The sequence below is a fragment of the Pleurodeles waltl genome, chromosome 5 (assembly GCF_031143425.1).
Source record: "Pleurodeles waltl isolate 20211129_DDA chromosome 5, aPleWal1.hap1.20221129, whole genome shotgun sequence".
NCBI classification, from domain to species: domain Eukaryota; kingdom Metazoa; phylum Chordata; class Amphibia; order Caudata; family Salamandridae; genus Pleurodeles; species Pleurodeles waltl.
Window position 1 is genome coordinate 377,298,189 of NC_090444.1, and position 22,564 is coordinate 377,320,752.

Consider the following 22,564-nt stretch of genomic DNA (forward strand, 5'->3'; position numbering starts at 1 on the left):
TGTAAACCAACTCAGCAGCCGACTTCATGGGTTTCTAAATGGATAATGACTCTTCCAACTTGTCAAGGTTTCAGGTCAGCGGAGTTTAAACGAGCTGTCGGTGCAATTATGAAGGTCATTTTCTCGATTCCTGCGGGCTTCCTGAGTCCGCCCTCGGTGCTTATTAACGGCGCCCGGGTGGCCTGCTGCTGCTGGGCGCTGGGCTGTTACTGTTCTGGGGTCTGGCCTCTCTCCTGGTTCAGGGGTCGTGTGCTGACAGGTGGGCAAGAAGGGGGAGTGGGTCGGTCTGGGGCACCGAGGAACTGGCCTCGCTGGGTTTATGAAAATGTTTTCATATGGATGATGGCTCCTGCCAGGTGCTGGCTGGGTCATGTTGTGCCCGCATCAGAAGTTAAGTAAACAGCTGTATTGTTGCAACGTGTGTTCAAAGGAGCATTTTGTGATGTTAGGACTAAGACATATATCCCATTCTTTCCTGTCACATTAAAACTGTTTGTGTAAATCTCTACTCTTAATTGTAAGCCATTCCGGGGCAATATTATGATTTCTGGTGTTTTAAAAAATGGCAATTAAAGGGACGTTTACTTCACAATCCGGCTGTCTTTTCTAATCAGTGGAATGGGTTTCATCCCACATTCTGGTCATGTAGGTATTTGCACTTGGTCTTGATTGAATACAAGGCGAGGAATTTGGCATGCGACACGCAGCGCCATGTGACCCTGTAAGGCAGCCAATCTGCACATTTTCCCATCTAGTGGTGTGGGTTGTTCATTGGGTGCAACCACGATGACGTAATGCCTGAATGCGCCTGGCGTTGCTCGTGGGTCTGATTTGTTTAGTTCTGAGTTGGAAGGTTGCACTTTGCTGTCCGTTGTGCACTTTGAGTACGCACGTCATGCAGGGGTAACTGCGCTGTCGGACACTTTTCTCAGTGCTTGTCAGTGAAGATTGCATGATGCTTCATCGGTCTGATGTTAGCCAAGATTGATGTATGCTCTAGTGGTAGATATATACATTGGGCAGTTGGTAAACCCACCTAAGCTACTGCTTAAAATTTCACTGAGAATTGTCATCGTGCCCTTTTACAAGGAGCACATAATAGCAGTGTGTGCTTTTTGAGACAAAACATTTTTGGCTTGTAGGCATTTGTTTTTATATTAGCGTGGGTGCAGCAGCGTTCTCCAACAACTTTTTACAAAAGTTCTGATTTAAAAAAAAAAAACACTTTCAAAGCCAGGTGGCTGTCAGCCAACACAGATCTATTGGCTTTGCGGTTGCCTATTTTTTGGTGTGATTTGAAGCTGTTTCAATGCTGCCTTTTGCCACGTTACAAGGCAGTGGCCGATGCCCATGCATGTTTGTTGATGGTACATACAAGTGTTTTAGCAGCTCTGGAAGCGGTCTCCTGTGCACTTAATGAAAAGGGGCCTTTGTGTTGCTGTTGGTCTAGCTGCCTGCCTTTTGCTGTGTGCAAGGGCATTTGCTTGCTATATGAAGAATCTAAAGGCTGCAGTCACAGTCCTGCCAACAGCAGGTCGTAAGATGGTGTCAGATCGCTGCGGTCACAAGACCTGGACTTCAGAGTGAAATACCACAGAGATGTACTATGTTCCGGCTTCATGCGAAATATTATTTGAAACAGATGCAGGGTTTGAAAAAAGCAGGACATTTTTACTTCCATAATCCCGAACCCCGCTTGATGTCGAGCACAAATTCTTAACTTCTTGTCAGATGCATTCAAGAGGGAGAGCAAAGAGGAAAGGCAAATTTGTCCCACAGGTATAAAGTAATTTGTGCTGTGTACACAAATCCCTGTGAGCCAACCGTGAAAATCCATTAAGGAATGAAGCCCAACATCTCAAGTGGTTGTTAATTTGCATGCTGTCCCCCTGCCAAATTTGAGTGAAGTCATTTATGTCAATGTTTTGGCAAATCATTGGCTTCCCCGCAAAACAGCTAGTCTTGCGGCTTTTATACCTGCTTATAGGAGCGCCTTGCACACAGGTTAAACCATTGCGTCTGCTTTTAACTTTTTTTTCATTCCCTCTCTTCAAACAAAATCTAACCATTTTATTTTGAAGTGATGTAAATCATGAGGTTTTTTTGATTACTAGGTATGTTTTTCTAAACTTGCCCTCACTTGAGTAATTAATGTCCTTCTGTAGCATTTACCACTTAATATTAGAGTAGGCCTATGGATTTTCTTTGTAGAGAGATTTGCTTTGATGTAGGGTCTTCTGTGTAAGTTGGAAGGGTTTGAGACCTTCTCTTCCATACGTATTTATTCTTGATGTACTGTTTCTTTGCATTGCAGATCCTGGTGACATTATAGAGAAGGCGACACACTCTGGTATGATCAACCCTAGCCGACAGTGGCAAACACTGAAGCACAACGCCGGCATGTCGCACTTCGAGTACCAGATTAGAGTAGTTTGTGATGAGTACTATTATGGCTTTGGCTGCAACAAGTTATGCCGACCAAGAGATGACTTCTTTGGACACTACAACTGCGATCAAAATGGCAACAAAACGTGCTTAGAAGGATGGATGGGACCAGAATGCAAGAATGGTGTGTTCCTACCTGGTCTTCTTGGTTATAACTCGATTAGTTACAGTCTCAGTTTGCATAGAACCTGTTATTTAAATGTGTCTGTAGGCTTGTACAGAGTTCCCATGCTGTTCTTTTTTTTTTTAATGTAGCCTAAGGGCCAACAGATATACAACTGTGTGACCTTTTTATAAACCTTGTGCTGCAGTTTCTCAAGGAGGTGGCTCATACTTAATTTAGTGTTTGTCCGGGAAAAGTGTTCTGCAACAGCACAATGTTACTTTCAAAGGATAGTGATCGTTATTGATGACACTGTTGTTGAACAGCAATTTTCTGGGGGCTAGCATTACAATTTGCATAAGTATTGGCAAGGAAGAGGAGCTTTAGAGAGTTTTTCCATTGCATTGAGGTCATCTGATCATTAACACCCTTGACACCAAGTTTAAAAGCAGTGTAGGAAGAAGATGTTCTGAATGGCTCAAAACCCATGTTCACCCAGAGTGGGACTGAAGCAAAAACAGAGAAGCATAATGGCTTCAGTTCTGTGTTCTTTTTAGCTTCTGCAGAAGTCCCATCCAGCAGATAGTCACAATGTTATGCCAGTCTCTTTCATTACGAACATACTGTTTCCCTTACAGATTTCCAAAATGGTACCACCTCACCTCCTGTGGAGCCCCTCCCATCTCTCCTGTCCAGAGATTGTGTAATTTATTTCTATCACGTAGTTCTGAGATTTTTCCCTTTGGAATAGAGGCACAGATTTGATTGAACAAGTGGTTTCTTGGGTGGTGAGTTGCACAACTTTGAATGTATACTTAAAACCATAGTTAACCACTTTAAGGTAAGGATGGCTAGATTTGTGCCAGCTTTTCAGTAAATTATAGAATACACTTAGAGGGAAATACATTACACAGTCGGTATTCCTAAAATCTGGTGTGGATCTTGACCTGCCCGTCCTATAAGGCCACCCCCGTGTTAAACTTTGAGGCAAACTACCATTGGTGATCCAGGGACTTTAAACAAGGAAATACCGGTGGCAATAGATGCCACAGGCCACACTGGTCAGCGCTGGGTCTGCAGTAGACCTGATCTGAAGCACTTGTAATATTTTCATGTTTGACAGATACAAGAGGCAGGGTACAGATGAAAGGCATTCCTCTTGGCTTGAACTTGCTTAGGGCCCTGCTGGCTGATTCATCCCTGTGTGCTCTTTTCTTCACAGCTATCTGCCGCCAGGGCTGCAGTCTGAAGCATGGCACTTGCAAAGTTCCAGGAGAATGCAGGTAAAAACTCAACCACTTCTTTATCTGGTGCCAAAAGGTCGCCCATCTTTCAGTGTGCCTATGATCATGGTTACATTGAGTGTCCCTTTGTCTTCTCCTGTAAGCTCTGATTGATCATATTGAAGAAATGTATGTAAGTTGATATAAAACTCTTGCCGGTAACCAGGATGCAGGTCAGTTCGGGTGGTGCTGATGAGGACCACGTTAGCAGTTCTCTTGCGTACGGCAGTGTTTCTCCCCTCACCCCCTCTGTCCGCTCCGTGGGCAGAAGTGAAGCATTCTTTGCAGCGGGATTAGTTAAAGCTCTTGGTTTCTTTGCTGTTGGGAGCCAGGCTCTGAGTGCTGAGAGGTTAATAGCTGGGAAGGAATCTCGTCGGGAGACACTGATGAATGCAGACTCTGGCCGCAGAGCTTTGATGTTGGGTCCATTCTGGCTCAAGGGCAGTGAGACGCAGACCTGTGCATTCTCCCACTTTACCAGATAATGCAGCCATGCGACGTTCATTAAGTGTGTATCACCCTATGTTCTTCCAGGTATCTGTTCCTCTAAAGGTTTTTTTTAAGTGCTGGCTTGAAATGGGGGCTACTTTACGGCACTTGTGCGGTAATTTGCAAGAAACTCTAGCCTCGCCGGCCACCTAGGATACCTCTGTGAATGGTGGAGGACGGCTGCAGGTTCCTCCAAAGCCTCCTGTGGCCACTGCACGTTTACACGCCTTCTGTTGTGTGCTTTACTCGCGCCTGCTGTGCTCTGATGTGCTCGTGACGAGATGACCATGTTATGGGAATGTTGTTTGTGCCTGTTTTTTCTCTCTTATATCCCATGGTTAGTCGTACCTCGGTGTTGTTGATGGAATGGCTCAGGATTTATTTTATTTTTTAGCAGCAATCACATTTCGAATAGAAATGTACATGACAATAGTGGGTCATAGCACGTTAGGGTGATTAACAGATACCAAAGTGAGGGATTGAGGTAACGGATCGTACTCCGTGTATCTCCCTAAATGGAGAAGCGAGTTAGAGGCAACGGGGATTAAATCTGTCAGTTAATAATGAGAAACAAGGAATTTTCATTGCCCTTAACTCGGAAGTAAATAAAGTACTCCACTTGAGACAGAGGATGGACGTTAATTAGAGAAATATCCACTAGTGGTGGTGTGTGGGGCTTAGTCTTTTGGTGCCCTTCCCTCAGCGAGTGAGCTCCCCGCCTGGGCCCAGTGCCGACCATGGGTCGCACAACTGGACTGAGCCAGATGCTGCCCCTCGGCTGATAAGCAAACAATAGTGTGTGCCACCAGTGGTCACAAAGAACGCCCTTGGTGGGAGGGGTGGGGGCTCCCAGCTCGGACAGCCGCCTTTGTCTCCAGATTTTGAGGCCCTTTCTCTTTCCAAAGCTCACCTCCCACTAACTGCCCAGACATGCACTGCTGCTCTTGTTTGCTTAAGGTGCAACTTTCCCACGCCTCATTTACATACTTGAAACAACCCTTTTCTGATAAACTCGGAGATGTCTCGCAGCGTCTGCAGTGCCAAAACTTCAATAATGAACTTTATTTCTAATCTTTTCATCCTATACTTTTTTGGTAAACAGGAAAAATCATAATTGAAATTCTTGTTCGAGAGGTAGAATGCGTTTATTCCATGGTCCCTTGCATGAATTTTCTTGAATCGCCCTTGCCAACAATACCAATTTCGCTTTCTGCAAGCTCCCGTTTCTCACGAGAAAGTTAATTGGACGCGTTACATCCGCATAGCTCCGTGACTGGCTGTCTTAGGGGAGTTTCTAGTCGCTGCGCTCGTGGAGGTACCCGGCGGCTGGTCTGACTTCTGTTGCAGGGCTCTGACGTTTTAATCTGCCCGTTGATCGCACGCTATCAAACCGCGTGCTCGGTTCTTCATCTAGGCACAAAATACACTGTGCGCAAGTGATATCATTAGAGAATATTTGTGCATTTGTGGGTGGCGTCGATAGTGCCCCGCAGAGAACATTCATTATCCCGAAGTCCAATTTAGTATTCTCAAATTCATTTTTTAAATCGGTGGTTACACGGGCCATCCCTGCTCTCCTCTGCCTCAACCCCATCCCTGCAACGAATAAAGTGCAGTGGGGGAGAAAGCACCCCAAAGCACAATGAATGTACAAAAAAAAAAAATAATAATCCTTGAGGAAACGTCTCCAGGAGATAACAATACCCCTGCCCCCACTTTGTAAGCTAATGAGGAAGCGTTTTTTTTTTTTTATCCCGAGGGAGCGGAAGGAGGGGTGAGGGGTGCCTCTCACCTCCGGCAGAGGGTGATTAGCTTTGGAGCCTGTATGTTTTCTCATGACGGGGATTAGCCGCTCGGTCTCGGTGAAGCTTTTTAAACCCCGAAGCTTCGCAGGCTGCCGTGCAAGGGGTTCATCCGTAGTGCTCGGGGCTGCATGGGAGGGGGTGGTATAGCGCTCTGGCTCTGACACATGTGCCTAGGCATCCTTCAGTCTGCTCCCAGGTCAGGGTGGGAGGGGAAACTGGAAAGGAGCGCACCCATTGGCTGGCTTTTTTGACCCTGGACGTTAAAAAAATGAACCGGCCTTTGCACCAAAGAATCGGAAAGTGTTTCTAGCGTTGGGCTACAGACGCCATTCTTTTGATGCACAGCAAACCTCTGCTGCATTGCAGAGGAAGGGAGGAGCGCGGTTAAGCGCTTAATTGGTGACGTCTGACCAGGAGACCAGAAATGTTGCCCTTGATTCAACACGTGAATTGATTATGGACAAATCATTAAATTTCTCTAGGCGTCAGTTCTCTTGTGTGCTTGGTTTGCAAACGTTTACATGGCAGAAATAAATGCAGTATGACTAAATGGAAGGTTATATTTAATACAATTTGCTTGGGTAAGTGCTGTTTCCATTAGGGCCATCGGTAGGTAGGAGGAACTGGGGATGTTTGCTCCAGGCCCTACTCATTGGAGGGCCCCGTGCTGCCTCTGTTCAGTGTGTGTGCATATCATGATAATGTGGGCAACACCAGAATTCCCTAGGTGCCGGCATATTCTGGTAATCCTACAGACTATGTACAAGCTCATAGTTTTTATTTTGAAAGAGCCTCTCATGCACAAAAGAGGACCCCAGCATGACTTTTGGGCCCGGACCCCACATAAGCTTCTGATAGGCCTGGTTTCCAGTCTAACTGGCAGACAGCGGTCCTGGCTATCCAGCCACAGCCTGGATCACCTTCTCTGCGCCGACCCTTTCCGTACCAAAGAGAACGGAAAATGTATGAATTCTGTTTTTTCATCAATTAAAAAGAAGGATTTTATCATAGGTGATATAATCAAGGCTTATTTAGGGTCTCTTTTGCCTGCGAGGGGCTTCTTCAGCGTGCAGGTCAGACAAATTGTTCTCTGAGACGGGACATAGAGTTGTGGATCAGTATAACTTCACACATTTTTACTGTCACCCAGTATAGGTGTGTTTTGGCCATGGTACCGACCATTTGTTTGGCCTAGCTTTACTCTTGTGTCTACAACTAAGTGTAATATCGTATTGTTTTCTGTGGCGCTGCAATTTGGTATCCGTTTACAGATTTGTTGTCCTCGCCAGCAGGCCACCCTAGAACATTTTAGTGCATACTTCTGCATTTTGTCACCTCTGACAGTATTTTGGGGTTGCCTTTCAGGGTACAACCATTCATTCTGTGTTTTTTTTTTTTCTCCCGTTGAGGCTGTAAGTGTATCACTCTGGTGTTCCTGAGAGGCTGTCCTAGGATAGTTGTTTTAATGAACATTGGGTTGGATCTGAGACCTAAGCAGACTGATGTTCCCTCACTTTGAGAATACCCCAATAACTTGTATTTCAGAAAGCGCCCTTTTTTGCCACAATCTTGTTGGTTTTTTTTGTAACCTTTTTCTTTATTTTTTTAATTATGTTAATTCAATTTGTGCTTATGTTCACAGGTGCCAGTATGGGTGGCAGGGCCAGTACTGTGATAAATGCATCCCACACCCAGGATGTGTCCATGGCACTTGTGTTGAACCTTGGCAGTGCCTCTGTGAAACTAACTGGGGTGGCCAGTTGTGTGACAAAGGTGAGCTGCTCTTCGTGGTCCCATCTGTCTGGTTAGATGTGTGTGTAAGTAATCGGGCACCCTTAGCTGTAGGGTGCATATATCCACTCTCGGCTTCTACACTTCCGTGTGCTATGAGATTCTTCTTCGAATAGAGGAGTTTGACAGTTCATTAACACAGGTCTCCCATTTGACAGATCTTAACTACTGTGGAACACACCAGCCCTGTCTAAATGGAGGCACTTGCAGCAACACCGGGCCTGACAAGTATCAGTGTTCCTGCCCCGAGGGGTACTCTGGGCTCAACTGTGAAATCGGTAAGTGCTTTGAAACAGATACTTATTGCTGTTCAAGCCTGAAACCTGCAAACCACCCCCTCCCAGCATAAAAGTACACCAGCTGGCAATGCCGCCTTCCAAAACAGGCAACCTAATGCCGCTTTCTACCTCGGTGTGAGCGAGGACATAATGAGATGAGGCGTAATGCAAACGCGTAACGCCTCTAAATGCTTGTAATTGTTTTCGGAGAACGTTTGTTCATCATGTGGGGCGAGGGGCCCAGCCTATTGGAGATTAAGGAGTGTCTGGGTTGTGTCTGGTGGGGGGGGGGGGGGGGGTTGCAGAATCTGCATGATCTCCAGAAGATAGAAGTCATGCGTGGTGATCAGCGTGGCCTAGCGTGAACTATCATTTCCTGCCTGCATCACCGACTGCAGGTGAAAGTGGCAGGTGACCGATGTGCGTCTTGGCCACCGGTAGAAGGATGGCTTTTGTAGGCTTCACTCAGCAGTAGGGGGACCCGTGCAGCCCGCCCAACTGTAGAGCTTTAAACAGTAGATAATTAAAGCGTTTGTCATAACCCCTCCCTCTGTCGCCATTATATTGTTTCCCTCCTTAGAGTTTGTATGTTTTGCCTGTATGTTATGTGTGCCGTGCTGGTCACTTCACTGTTCAATGTGCGCTTTCGCAGTGGCGTGATCGTGTTAGTTAAAATAACTTCCGCCCACGTTTTTCTTAGATTTGGCCATAAGGATGAAGTCAAATGATTTATTTTTGTCAGCGACACCCCAAGTTGCACAAAGTAAACCGCAGAATCGACTTTGAAAACAAGTTGTTGTTTGTAACGTGTTTGCTTGTTTTAATTGTGCCACTTTATCTCTGTGTATTTTTTTTAAACCACAGCTGAGCACGCGTGCCTGTCGGATCCTTGCTCCAACAGCGGTAGTTGCTCAGAAACCTCGATGGGCTTCGAATGCAAGTGTGCTCCTGGCTGGTCTGGTCCAACCTGCACTGTCAGTAAGTACACTTCCGTAAAAGTATTGTTACTAGTCCCAGTTAACTGGGGAAACTGAAGTATTTTGGCTCTTGCTTACATGTAAGGTAGGCTGTTTCTCCCTGCCCCCCCCATCCAAAAAAAAAAAATCGGTGTACCTTTACTCCTCTCGTGACTGCGTCCTTGATGTCTCCTTACGACTTTTGCATATTATTAAGCATTATGCATTTACATTTTTTTTTTTTTTTTTTGTTTTGTTTTGTTTGCAGACGTTGACGATTGCTCTCCAAACCCCTGCGGTCACGGCGGAACTTGCCAGGATCTTGTTGATGGATTTAAATGTATATGCCCACACCAGTGGACTGGCAAAACATGCCAGATAGGTAAATGCACATGCGTTTGCTTTGGCACATGAAGCTTGCACGGCTTTTCTCGCTGGTGAATAGTTGACCTTGCCAGCTGGATCAGCGTTAGGAGACACACGACTGTGTCATATTGTTCAGAACATTTCCTGGTTGGCGCATCCCTGTGGGATTGCAGGAGAGGTTTTCACTGACTGTGCAGATTATAGAAAGTAACAGAACTCCGGGCAGAGATAAAGACCCATCAGTCTTGGCTTAAGCCTGTGTTCCCCTCTGATGGGCCCTGTGGGAAAGTGACTGTATCTTTTCAGCCGTGTCAACTCCTCCAGACCAAGGAGTTCACAGCTGGACTGAGATAACTGATCTCATGAAGAATGGGCACTTGCATTCTTCCTGCCCAGCTCTCCCCTCCAGCTGACCGCCCCCCCCCCCCCCCAGAGCAGTGCCCTCGCCGAATGGCTAACTTATTCCCAGTGAGTGGTTAGGCATCTCTGCTGTACGTACATGCGTGTGATGTGTCATCCTGCACAGACGCCAGCCATGCACTGAGGGCAGCAAAGAGATTTCACAAATGTGTATGAATGCCTTTGTCTTTTTTTTTTTACCAAAAAATGGTCTTTTGTTTTAGAGGACTTAAAAAAAAAAAAAGTAGTGATGGTTTTTACTTGGCTTGGCTGTCCTTTGGTCCTGAGTATTGTTCTGTCTTTCTCTCCTTTTAGATGCAAATGAGTGTGAAGGGAAACCTTGCGTGAACGCCAACTCTAAATCCTGTAAGAACTTGATTGGCAGCTACTATTGTGACTGCGTCGATGGCTGGGTCGGCCAGAACTGTGAAATAAGTAAGCACATTTCGCCCCTCTCCTGCTTGGAGCTTGTATCCCAGGCCTTTGACAGGCTATTTTTGAGTTAAACGGAGTGTCCGGTGCAGAAGGGGAAATCTCAGCGGCTTGTGTTTTTAGAAAGGGAGTAGTCGGTCTGGAATGAAAATATACGCTTTTATCAGACTCATTAGTCCGTAGCGCTGCCATATTCCGATAACATAACCGAAACAATGATGTGAAGTTGCGCGGAGCCTACTGGAAGAATGGCCTGGGGTTCCCACCCATTATAATAACCTTATCTGGAGGAAAGCATGCAGGAAATTTGACAAAAGCTTTATCTCGCGAGAACCATACAGACGTTTGCATTGTTTGTGTGCATGTGGAATGTACTTTGACTTTCTCTGCAGCAGGTATGCTAACCAGTGCATTGTGTTTCTGTGCAGATGAGGACGATTGCAAGGACCAGTGTCAGAATGGAGGAACCTGCCAGGTAAGTTGTTATGCCTCAGCTTTTCTCTTCATATCCTTCTGCATATCGCGATAGTTGAGTCTGCCATTCAGTGTAGGCTTCGCCTCAAGTATCTAGTGCTTTGCGTGCTCCCTCTTAGTGATTCCCAGCCAGTAGAATCATTTTACCCATCCTCTGGCATCGTTTTTAAGTCCTGCTTTGAGGACACTAATTTATGCTGTAGAGTTTGAGTTGATAAATACCACTTCACTGGCCCAGCACCCCATTCCCGCACTTCAATATAGTGATTGGATTGGATGACTCTTTGGGGTAAAGGGCTCCCCACTTTAGCAATATGAACATAATTTGGCAAGCCTCGGCTGCTTCCCCAAGCATGTGGGCTGATGTTTGTTTAGCCTTGACTTTAGACGCATGATTTCTTGCATCCAGAAAATGAAAATGGCGTTGTGCAGGCTGACAGCGAAAAACACTTGGCACATGTTGCGACGCGCCAGGAAATGTTAAAAGGATGCAATTCGCTGCAATGCAAGACATGTTCGGGTCGAAGATTGGACTAATGTTGTGGGTTCTTTCTGTTTTTGTTACCTTTTCTCCCTCCAGGATTTGGTTAACAGTTACCGCTGTGTCTGCCCTGCCGGCTACACAGGCGAGAACTGCGAGAAAGACCTCAATGAATGTGCGAGCAGCCCCTGCTTGAATGGGGGGGACTGTCGGGATGAAATCAACGGATTCCAGTGCCTGTGTCCTGCTGGCTTCTCGGGAAACCTCTGTCAGGTGAGCCTCGGTGAAGGACCAGCTCCACATAGCCAGGGTTCCTTCCAGCACATCCTTTTATTTCTGCCATTTCTATCCCTAATGATATGTGCACAGAACACCTCCTGCGAAGCGAGGGTACCATAGTCACATTTCTTATACAAAGCTGGCTAGAGAATATTTTTTTGTATGGCTGTTCCTGTTTGTTATTTTCTGCTGTTGTCTGTTCTTTCCTTTGCTGCGATAGTGCAAGTGTAGTGTACATTATGTGCAGTTAATGAAGCTGCCTGATAAAAGGTCAGATTCCAGTGTCAGCTGCCTGTAACAGTTAGAAGCACAACAATACACCCTTTGTTTCACTTTCCTGTGTGTGTTTTTTTTCTCTATTGCATTTACAGTTGGACATAGATTACTGTGAGCCCAACCCTTGCCAGAACGGAGCCCAGTGCTTTAATCTTGCCACTGATTACTTCTGTAGCTGCCATGAGGATTATGAGGGGAAGAATTGTTCACACTTGAAAGATCACTGCCGGACTACTCCCTGTGAAGGTACATGGCTTGGGTTATACGTAGTAGTGTGTGACAATCCCTTCATCTGCTTTTGCTTAATTCTGTGAAGTCCTTAAAAAAATGCTCGGCTATCTGAAATGTAAAACAGGCTTTAAGTGCTATATTTTAAGCACGAAATGCGTGCTCACGTGCAAACGCTTTTTGCGCTTAAAACCAAATCTGAAAACAAACATGCACTACTAATAACGGCCACTTGCAGTCTGGTCTGTGCTCCCACACTAAAAGTATTCCATGACCGTGTCATAACTGGTCCACCTGGCATTATTTTGCATAACAAATGAAAATGTGCTAGATTACACCAGTGTAAATGAAATTTTGCCCGGGCCTAGTTGTATTTTGTGGACGTGTGTGCTTGTACCTTAGAACGTTTGCAGCCCCTCTCGCCCTAGGAACATCTGACTGAGATATTTACATAAGAACCTGCCAGTTGGTTCATTAGTTTAAGTCCTGTAACATGCAGTTTTTTACCACCCACCCGCCCAATGTCCTAAGGAGTGCCTTCAGTTCTTTTGGTTAAGCCAGCATCACTCTGATTTATAAAACATAGGTATGGTCATTCTGCACACGAGACGTCCATTCTCTGCATGCAGAGTGTACCTGTGTCTAAAAAGACCAGCTGAATGCGCTCCAGGTAACAGCCAAGTTTGGCAAGAACAGTAGTTTAGAAGAGGACAAGGCCTACCAAGAACTTCCACTATTCCTATTAATGGCATTCTTAATGGACTGGTGCCAGCATCTTCCTTGCGCATATTGCCCGTTCTGTCCATCATTTGTTTTTATTTACAGTTTTAGTCCAGAGGTGGTGGTCAGTACCAGGTCTTCAAAGAAATATGTTGTAATGTTGGTCCTGGGACTTTACACCAACACCCCACAGTCCCCAGCTCTCGTTGTCCATCTATCCACTCCACTTGTGCCCGTTTATTCCATTAGGGAATTTGAAGGCCTCTTCTATGTCTCTCCTAACACACAAATTAACCTGATACTTCAAATATGAGAAATCATTGGTATTAGTAGGCCTCTTGTTTGGGGCAGGGAGTTGTCGTGTTGTGTTTTTTTGTTTTTTTTTCTTTAAATAAAAAATGCACGGTTTTAATTCCATATAATATTGAATATCACAAAAAGGTGAACTGTTGGTCTCAAAAAATCAAAACCACTTGGTGCTTTTCTGTACCTGTTGAAGCACAATCTGGGTTTGGCAGGTTATTGCTGTACGTGTTTTAATATAGTCTATGTTAATTAATAATAGGCCTTTGGTCGAAAATACATCAAAGTACCTATTTACTGCCATTTGGACTATGCACTGTAGACTTCAATGACTACATAAATGCTAAAAACTGCCGATTCTGATTTTCCGGAGTTGTATATGTGGAAGACTTTACAGAGCTATTTCTTGTGTCTACAGTAATTGATAGCTGTACGGTTGCAATGGCTTCTAACAACACCCCGGAAGGCGTTCGCTACATTTCTTCAAATGTCTGTGGACCCAATGGGAAGTGCAAGAGTCAGTCCGGAGGCAAATTTTCCTGCGAATGTAACCAGGGCTTCACCGGCACCTACTGTCATGAAAGTAAGAAATCACAAATTGTGCTGCTTGTATGATCTGTATCTAGTGCTGTCTGTGGCTAGACTAACTGGGTCAAAGAGCTCATTGACCAGTTAACTATATTGTAGATTACAAGAAAACGAGGTCTGGGCTGAGAGTGCGAGCCTTTGCAAACAGCGCAGACAGTGGTCTAACGATTTTCAACCAGCGTCCCCTGGTGTTAGTATTTTGTGCCTCCAGTGGGTGAAGGGGATGACTTTAACAATGGTGGTGTGTGCTCCACAGTCATCGCATCAAGGCTTATCCGTGTTTTAGTTTTGAAATTGGAAGGGCACTATAGTTGATATCACTGTGTATGCAAAAGGCCTGTCGCCTTCCATCTGAAACTATTCATTTTAGAATGCTATATCAAAGTTTCTTTTAATTTTATAAAGGGAATATGTGTTCTGCCGTCTGTTAGTCCTCCTAGTATGGTGGCTCCTCTGATTAGCCGTAGCCCTTGCACCATTGCCTTACCTGAATTGTGTACCCTTGCCTTTTGTTGCAGATATCAATGACTGCGAAAGCAACCCTTGTGTGAATGGCGGGACATGCATTGATGGCGTAAACTCCTACAAGTGCATTTGCAGTGACGGATGGGAAGGAACGTTCTGTGAGACCAGTGAGTAATCTGCCAGGCATTCTGCTGCAGGGCTGAGGGTTGGGCTTGGCTAGCTTGCCTTTAGTCAGACAGGTTTGTTGAGGACAGAGAAAGTTGTTTGCTCGACTTGCTACATTGAAGCAAGTTTCCCTGAATTCATCTCTTGATGCTTGTTTTGGTACCTGTTACCGTCGGGTGGGAATGTTGGAGGCGGCACCTCATGGAAATAAACATTTTCGAAATTATTGTTTTTTTGGTGGGGGGGTTCATGTTCGTCCTTATTGAAATACATTTTTGGTAAGCAGAGAAGCTATGTACTCATGTTTTGTCTTGGTGTTTTTTTCCAAGGGCGGGAGCACATAAGGAAAGTGCCATAGAAAAATATTAGATTTTAATTTGATTTCTCTTCAGCAATTTTTTTTTCTTTCTGTTCTAGACATCAATGACTGTAGTAAAAATCCTTGCCACAATAGAGGAACGTGTCGAGACTTGGTCAACGATTTCTTCTGCGAATGCAGGAATGGGTGGAAAGGAAAAACCTGCCACTCCCGTAAGTATTTTGTTTTTATTTAAATAACAAATCCGATCCATTGTCTATAAATGTGACAAGGGATTTAATTTCATGGAACATATCACCAAGGTATGTACTTCTCTCCACACAGGCGACAGCCAGTGCGATGAAGCCACCTGTAACAACGGAGGGACTTGTTACGATGAAGGGGATGTGTTCAAGTGTATGTGTTCAGGAGGATGGGAAGGAGCCACCTGCAATATTGGTAAGTTACGCATCTATCGTCGGCGAGGTTAAAATTAATTGCTGGACACGCACCTGTTATCATATAAGCACTTCACAAAGCACGCCAGCCAGGTTTAACCATTGTAAAAAGCAGATATTTTTATGAGTTAACTTATAATTTACCGCCCTTTTGGAAAGATGGAAGAATGAGAGTGTCTTCCGGAGCTTCACCCTTGTGACCTTCAGATGACCGCATTTCTCAGTGGTGTGGGCTAACATAAAGTTTCTCCACTTTCTACAGCAAGAAACAGTAGCTGTTTGCCGAATCCCTGTCATAATGGCGGCACCTGTGTAGTCAGCGGTGACACCTTCACTTGCGTTTGTAAAGAAGGCTGGGAGGGACCAACTTGCACACAGAGTACGTATCAAGTTGCTTTTTTCTCTTTAGTGGAGCATTGAAACATTGCCTGATTTGGACATTACTGGCTTGTCTGCAACTCGCCTGCGATTTAAAATTAAAACCAGAAGGCGGAACTGTTTGATGTAGCCTGCTGCTTTACCTAAATATTGGGTTTTAATAACTTTTTTTGCTACGTTGCTGACCTGGGCATGAGAAAGTGACAGATGAGAAGTGCCGGCAGATGTGCTTGCTGCTCCCTATACCTTTTTTTTCTCATAGCAGCCTGTCTGCTTCCACTCAGTTTATTCCTGACGCATCTTAAGAAGGTTCTCCTCTCCTGGGAGTGTATCTGTTGCTTTGAAGTTCGACCAGAGATACCTTTTCATTCATTTTGAAACCTGTGCATATCTTCCATTATGTGCTGCTTCATGCAACAGGCTACTGAAGACTAAGGAACATAATAACAGTTTGTGATGACTGAATGATTTACAGCTCCTGAATCATCTCACGTCCAAGGTCTGTCAGCCTTTGGCGCAGGGGTTTCTGTCCTGGTGAGATGGTAAAATGACTTAGTAAACCAGTATTTAACTGATGACCTAGCGCTCCAGCAAAACTTAAAAGAAGAACCGCACTAGTCTTGCTTGACCTAGTGGCTGGAACTGGACTTATTGTGGGCGGCGATGTCGAACTAGGCTGTTGACAATAGAGATGTCAGCAGAAAAACACATTGGGGGCTTGGACCCTAGCGAGGCAAAGGATAGCACAGGGCTGGGTGCAGACTCGTCTTTGCCAGATGTCCACTGCTGTTTTTCAGCTGGAATTAAAGCTTGGAGTAAGAAAAAAGGCTGGGCTGTCTACTTAGGGCACTAACTAGCCAGGCAAGTGGCACACACTGTACTGCAACAGCACTGATAGCTTTGTCGGTGTGCGGCCTTAGGTAAGGCATTCACTAGAAGTCTGTCCAAGTGGGGACCTTGCCTGAAGTTGAGAAAAGGTACCTGTTTTAGTTTCGCAACCTTGAAGGCATAGGAATTTTTAGGAAGTGAAGGAGTTCACCAGAGAGCTGATGCAGTTGAGCATATTTAGTCAACTTTATTATAGAAGTCCAGATTGCAGTTTTTGACTCTTAATGGGCAGATAAACTGATTTTTTTTATTTTATTTTTTAAATTATGAAGCGAAACAAATACAAATTACATTATCAAGTGGTCCCAATGACATCAAAGAAAGTAAACATCCTTCTTTGTGTAAAAGAAGCTTGGGCTGCTGCTGTGTAATTTTCTTATGTGGGGATACTTTTCCAAAAACTACAGCGCAATCTGTAGCGGCGGTCTCTAAGGAAGCTTGCAGAGCTGCTCCCAGTACTACTCTTCTTATCGATGCACGAGGGAAAATTGCATTGCTCTGCTTCCCTGGCCCCATTTTCTATTCCACTTCATCTGTCTACTTTCGTTATTGAACACACATTTACCCCACCAATCCAGTTCGCGTCCCACCTTCCCAGGGCAGTTGGCAGCCCACTAGGTTACTTTCCCTGACAGTGATGTCAGGAGTGTCTTAATTCACAGATCTTTTTTTATTTATTTTGCCTTACTGTATTTAGTACTTGGACGATTTGTTCTTTGAAAGCTTAAATGCGTGATGCAGCAGTTTTGTAGAATTTCTTTATACTTCAGGAAGACTTAAAATCCAATCATGTTCTCTGGAAAAAAAGTAGTTTTTATTCTGTGAACACTAAAATATTGGTACCTGTTCAAAGTCCCAGCAAGGGATACTGCTGCGTGCGTTGTTTCCCTTCACTGTATATGGAACACTCTTTAGTGAGGTTGGGGAGGCTATAATTGGAAAGAAAACGACACAGGAAGCAAAGACAGTATCAAAGTACGAGTTATGAAGCCAAGGAATGAGTAGGGTTCTGAGTGTTAGGCAATCCAGAGAGCAACCAAACTAGAATTGCCAGGCACTCATGTCTGAGCAGATCGTTTTTCTCCGGCATTGACTCTTTCATAGATTCACATACAGTAATTCAATGTCCCCACAGGGGGAATCTTGCATAGGAAATGTTAAGGTAACAATGTACTCATTTAACATCGTACTGTGTAGAGCATATTGCAACGCACCCAACTCCTTGCTGATGGAATATTGCTAACGGGGTCTTCGCTTACTTTTTCAGATACCAATGACTGCAGTCCTCATCCATGGTAAGTAGCTTTTCTACAATTCTTTTTTTATGTACATTGTTTCCTGCTTATTTAGTTCTTGCTCATAGTTGTTTTAGTGGGTTAAATAGTAACCGCCGCTTTTTGTGTCTTGCTAATATAGTTATAATAGTGGAACCTGCGTGGACGGCGACAATTGGTACAGATGTGAATGTGCTGCAGGCTTTGCGGGACCCGACTGCAGAATTAGTGAGTATTGCTGCAAGAATCGACCCTTCTTAAACCTTTCGGTCAATTAGAACCGGATTTAGTAGGCCAGCACCTAAACTTGCATACGGTCTGCCACATACACCTCCTCTCGTTTGTCAGTGACTGAATACTGGCCTCGCTCCATTAGTGATTATTGTGCACAATTCAGAAATGTCTTATGTAACCTACAACTTTACAAATAATCAATATAAATGATCTTACTGTTACACCTGGAGTAATTATTGCACAATATGTGCTCCCACGTTTACATATGGGCTTATGCTGGTAGTAGGGTGGAAGGCATTATAAATTTGATTAGTACCGTTTTTCTTGTCTGTTTTGTTAATGAAGTTTGGGTTACACATTTTGAATTTACGTCCGGGAGCTTTTTCTGTATTTCCTGACATCATTTCTTTATATTGCTATGGTTTCGTGCATGCTGCGACAACAGTTGCCCCCAGAGTACCACCCTGCTTTGACATGAAACTACCCCACACAATCCCTTTTAGCCTGTTTCGCTCCCATCTTCGTTTTTCTCATGGCTCAGAACCCTTGCCACTCGTGCCCACGCACCTGATAATGTTTCTAGTTTTCAGTTAAAAATCAGCGTTGTCATTGGCCCATATTTTTAATGCTCGTGCGCATGGTTAACTTCATTGATCCTAGGCCATTCCTTTCTAAGCAATTGTTCCATTGACCTTCCTTGACAGTCCTTCCACTGACCGTTATGAGGATGTTGTGGGTGGCCCCTGTCATCATGCGCCTGTGGAAAGGATAACGCGCTTTGAAACGTTGGTGGATCTGTAGCAGCATCCCACCTAAGATCAGACTAGATGCTTCCCTTCTTGCCTTTCAAAACACATTCTTTCCAGGAAGATTTCATCTGCCACTAGGAACCTTCTGCCTCTGTTTGTCCGATTGACTGACCTTGGAGAAGGTTCCTCGCTACTGAGTACCTCATCGTCCTTTGTCCACCCTAAAACTATGTACCCTGCCCATTACATCCCAGCTAGATTTGCGCTCTTCAACTTCCAGTACCTACATACAGGTAAGTGTGGTTAATCTTAGTCATGGTTTAAGGAAACGTCCGGCAGCTAATCAATTCAAATATTCTGATATTTCATTGGCCTACGCCACATCCATTAAGTTAAATGTGTTTGTGTGGAAGCAACAGCCCCTTCAACCCAAAGCCAGCTAATTATTACCCACAACCTCCTTCCACACATCTCCCAGATGCCACATTGGCCAAAGAGAATGAGTGAGATAACAAGATGCTTTTCTCTCTGCAGATATCAACGAGTGCCAGTCATCACCCTGCGCTTTTGACGCTACATGTGTGGATGAAATCAACAGTTATCGTTGCCACTGCCCGCCAGGGCGCAGTGGACCAAGATGCCAAGAAGGTACTTTGATTGTTCACTTGTCTGTTGTAACATTTCTTCACACTTGTGAAACTTGATAGACCTAAAAAATAAATGGTTTGCCTTTTTCAGTGACTGGAAGACCTTGCATTACAAATGGACAAGTGATGCCAGACGGAGCCAAGTGGGATGATAACTGTAATACCTGCCAGTGTTTGAATGGAAGAGTTACCTGCTCAAAGGTGAGCGCAGTTATCCCACTCCTAGACCTGTTAATGGCCCCATTAGGAATGTTTGAATTGCTCTGCAGCAACGTAATCTTTGTTGTATTTATTGCACTGTGAACAATTCTTATGTAATGCCCCCAAATTTGCTTTTTTGGCATTAATAGCCATAATAGGAGTCATAAGTGCCATGAAATATTTGATCATAGTTGTAAAGCTCTGGGGCACAGAGTATCCAGGAGTGAACGTGCTAATGCTTTGCTGATGATGGCAGATTCTGCGAGTGATTAAAGATAACTCCTGAACGTAGTGCAAAGCTAGTTCTTTCATGTTTCTTCCATCTTGGTGGCCAGGCTGGTATCACCAACGCAAAGTAGCAGCTCATTGTTAACCCCAAAGTCAGATCCGGGGCAGAGACTCTGTAGAGAAATCATGTTACTGCTGCATCCTGATGGCATCTACATTGTGTCCTCTTCCAGCTTTGATTCATTGATGATGAATCTTGCATCCAAAGAGAATAGATAAGAAAATGTATTTCTTTGTGCCCTTGAAACCTTGTTGCTTTTTGAATGTGTTCGTCCTCCAAACATAGGTAACCCTGAAGTATAGCGCATAAATACGTCTTCACTAACTCCTTTAACCGTTTTTTCGTGCCGGGCTTCCCCCCCCCCCCCCCCATTTAAAAAACAAATGAAATCATGGCTTCTCCTAATTACTGTGTTGTGCTGAAAATGACTGTATCTTGTTTACTTGAGCCCTCTGTTCCTCAGACAGCATCCATACTCTGTTTATATTTCCAGCCCCTCCCGTGAGGACTTAACTATTCTGCCCTCCATTTAAAGTTGGTAGGAAGGAAACTTTACTCCAAGGATGATTACCATTGGCCAACCAGTGTCGAGTCCTCAACAAACAAGCTCATGAAAACATTTTCAATACAAACCATTGGTCTTAATTGAGAATGTTTTGATCAAGATGTCACCCTTGCCTTTTCCATGATATAGCGGCTCCTACCAGCGGACAAAAATTGCACTTTGTTTTAGATCTTCCGGGCTTTCATTTTTGTGGCCTGCTGGTGCAGACCTACTTTTTCAGTTGGCTATTGGAAACAGCGAGGGGAGGGTTGGGGGAGGGCCCCGGGGTTGGTTGCAGGCATTTTTAAGTTTCTCTAGCCTCGGCTTGTCTTTTCAGAACCTTATTCCAGTCTACTTGCACCTTCAGAAGACATCTTGCTGATGCAATACTGTAATTTGAATCAAACCTGTTTGCGTTAATGGAGCAGTTTTCTAAGTTCGGATATACAATAGTTAATGCATAAGGGACGGATATGAGTCAGTTAAAGGAGAAAGTGTCGTTTTTTGGTCCTTATTTTTTTATTTATTTTTTGTGTTCAGAAACTTGGATCTTTTAGTTGGTCAAAACATTGTTAGGTGCAGTTAATTCCAGATTGGTGAACCAGGCTTCCCTTGTTGTCTGATGTACGACTTTGAGAATCTGTGTTTGAGCAGCAAGATAATGGTGGCGGGGGGGGGAGGGGTGATAGGGGGAATCATCTCTCATTCAAAAAATGAAATTCACAAACTCGGATGCCTCCAAGCACCACTCTTACAGAACACAAAATGACTGAGCGTTAAGTGTTAGGAAGAGGTTTTAGGTTGGGGTTGCTGTTTGAAGTATTGAATTGGACAGGGGGTTGAAAGGGGGAAGAGGGCTGGTGCAGGATTATCTTCAGAGGAAGTCGGGCAATTTGATGATTACTGGATATTGAATAAATGTTGCTTTTGCACAGCCCTACAGACCACGGGCCTGCTCTTGGCAACTTGCGAGTGCAGGATGTTTTCTATGTTGCCACCATGCTTGTTATAGCTAAGTTTAAATAAAGGGTCGCCCTGAAGCTTACAGCAGAGTGTGTACCATATATTTTGATCAATTGTCCCATGGATATTATCATGTCCAGTGGGATTGTGGGATTCTGCGCCATGTTCTTTCCATGGAATTGAAGATCTGCCACATGTCGTCTGCGGTAGAATTTGCATATCTCAAGAAAAAAAATGTTCTAGTGCAAAAGGGTCAAAATTTACTAAAAGCGCTGCCACACTTGCTGTTGCACATTTGTGGGCCCTTTGCAAAGACTAACTGGTCACCTTTCAGATATTATTTGTAGGTTAGTTGCATTATGAAATAATGCTTCTACAAAAAGGTTCTGCTTTATGCCACATAATGTATTTTTTCTTGACTCCTATCGTAGTCTACCCTACCACATATTTCTAATAGTCCTGGATACATAACCAGCAAAAATATTAGGATGGGGAAAACTGTGCAGCAGCCTCGAATCCCGTAACAAAGCACTTACAGAGGGTTTCTTTCCCTTACAGGTGTGGTGTGGCCCTCTGCCCTGTCAAGTAAACGTCAAAGGCCACAACGAGTGCCCAGCTGGACAGACCTGTGTGCCCATCAAGGAGGACCATTGCTTTGTTCCGCCCTGCAATGGAGTCGGTGAATGCTGGCCGTCGAATCAACCCCCAGTGAAAACAAAGTGCAACTCCAACTACCAGGACAGCAGCTGCGCGAACATCACTTTTGCGTTCAACAAAGACATGATGACGCCAGTAAGTGTCTATGTTAAAAAATAAAAAAAAGCCCTTTAAAATCTAGAATGGGTAGCACCGTTCTTTTCGAAGCTGTGTTTTCACAGTCTGAGCCCAGGGATTTAAGCAGGTCTCGAGAGAACAGAGAGGCTGACCCAGTTCAGGAAATGGCGTGATTATGAGATCAGCTTGTAAAGCTTCCAGCCTCCAGGGGCCAAGAGTAGCACAGGACCGAGGCAGTGGAACTGCAGCCGACCGCCAGTCTCGTCCTGCAGGCCAATGGCTTTTGTTTAAAGGGAGATGGGAGTAGAGTCCTGATTAGATCTTGGCTCCATTAGGCATCCTAGTTTAATTCTGAAAAGAACCCTGTGAAGGATTTACTAATTTCTTTCGAATGTTTGGTTTCGCCGGGAAACTATTTTCAATTGAAAGCTTCCAGACTAGTCAACTTAGTTAAAAATTGAACATTCCAGTAATAAGATTAGTCATAGGTTCCTCCGGCTGGTAAACTTCGTGCTGCAGTTGTGACCTCACAAAACGGACC

At 44.5% G+C, this 22,564-nt stretch overlaps 1 protein-coding gene across 1 annotated transcript in view; it reads left to right on the top strand.

Moving 5' to 3' along the window:
* Nucleotides 1-22,564, top strand: part of JAG1 (jagged canonical Notch ligand 1) — a 47,094-nt gene that overhangs the window by 20,249 nt on the left and 4,281 nt on the right. Inside the window, exons 4-23 of the mRNA XM_069234114.1 lie at nucleotides 2,315-2,569; nucleotides 3,771-3,831; nucleotides 7,768-7,898; nucleotides 8,075-8,194; nucleotides 9,059-9,172; nucleotides 9,419-9,532; nucleotides 10,231-10,350; nucleotides 10,776-10,822; nucleotides 11,402-11,575; nucleotides 11,953-12,103; nucleotides 13,527-13,691; nucleotides 14,215-14,328; nucleotides 14,744-14,857; nucleotides 14,970-15,083; nucleotides 15,345-15,461; nucleotides 17,616-17,643; nucleotides 17,765-17,850; nucleotides 19,140-19,253; nucleotides 19,344-19,453; nucleotides 21,808-22,041. Coding sequence (XP_069090215.1) covers nucleotides 2,315-2,569; nucleotides 3,771-3,831; nucleotides 7,768-7,898; nucleotides 8,075-8,194; nucleotides 9,059-9,172; nucleotides 9,419-9,532; nucleotides 10,231-10,350; nucleotides 10,776-10,822; nucleotides 11,402-11,575; nucleotides 11,953-12,103; nucleotides 13,527-13,691; nucleotides 14,215-14,328; nucleotides 14,744-14,857; nucleotides 14,970-15,083; nucleotides 15,345-15,461; nucleotides 17,616-17,643; nucleotides 17,765-17,850; nucleotides 19,140-19,253; nucleotides 19,344-19,453; nucleotides 21,808-22,041 — 2,483 coding nt within the window. The remainder of the gene's footprint in view (nucleotides 1-2,314; nucleotides 2,570-3,770; nucleotides 3,832-7,767; nucleotides 7,899-8,074; nucleotides 8,195-9,058; nucleotides 9,173-9,418; nucleotides 9,533-10,230; nucleotides 10,351-10,775; nucleotides 10,823-11,401; nucleotides 11,576-11,952; nucleotides 12,104-13,526; nucleotides 13,692-14,214; nucleotides 14,329-14,743; nucleotides 14,858-14,969; nucleotides 15,084-15,344; nucleotides 15,462-17,615; nucleotides 17,644-17,764; nucleotides 17,851-19,139; nucleotides 19,254-19,343; nucleotides 19,454-21,807; nucleotides 22,042-22,564) is intronic.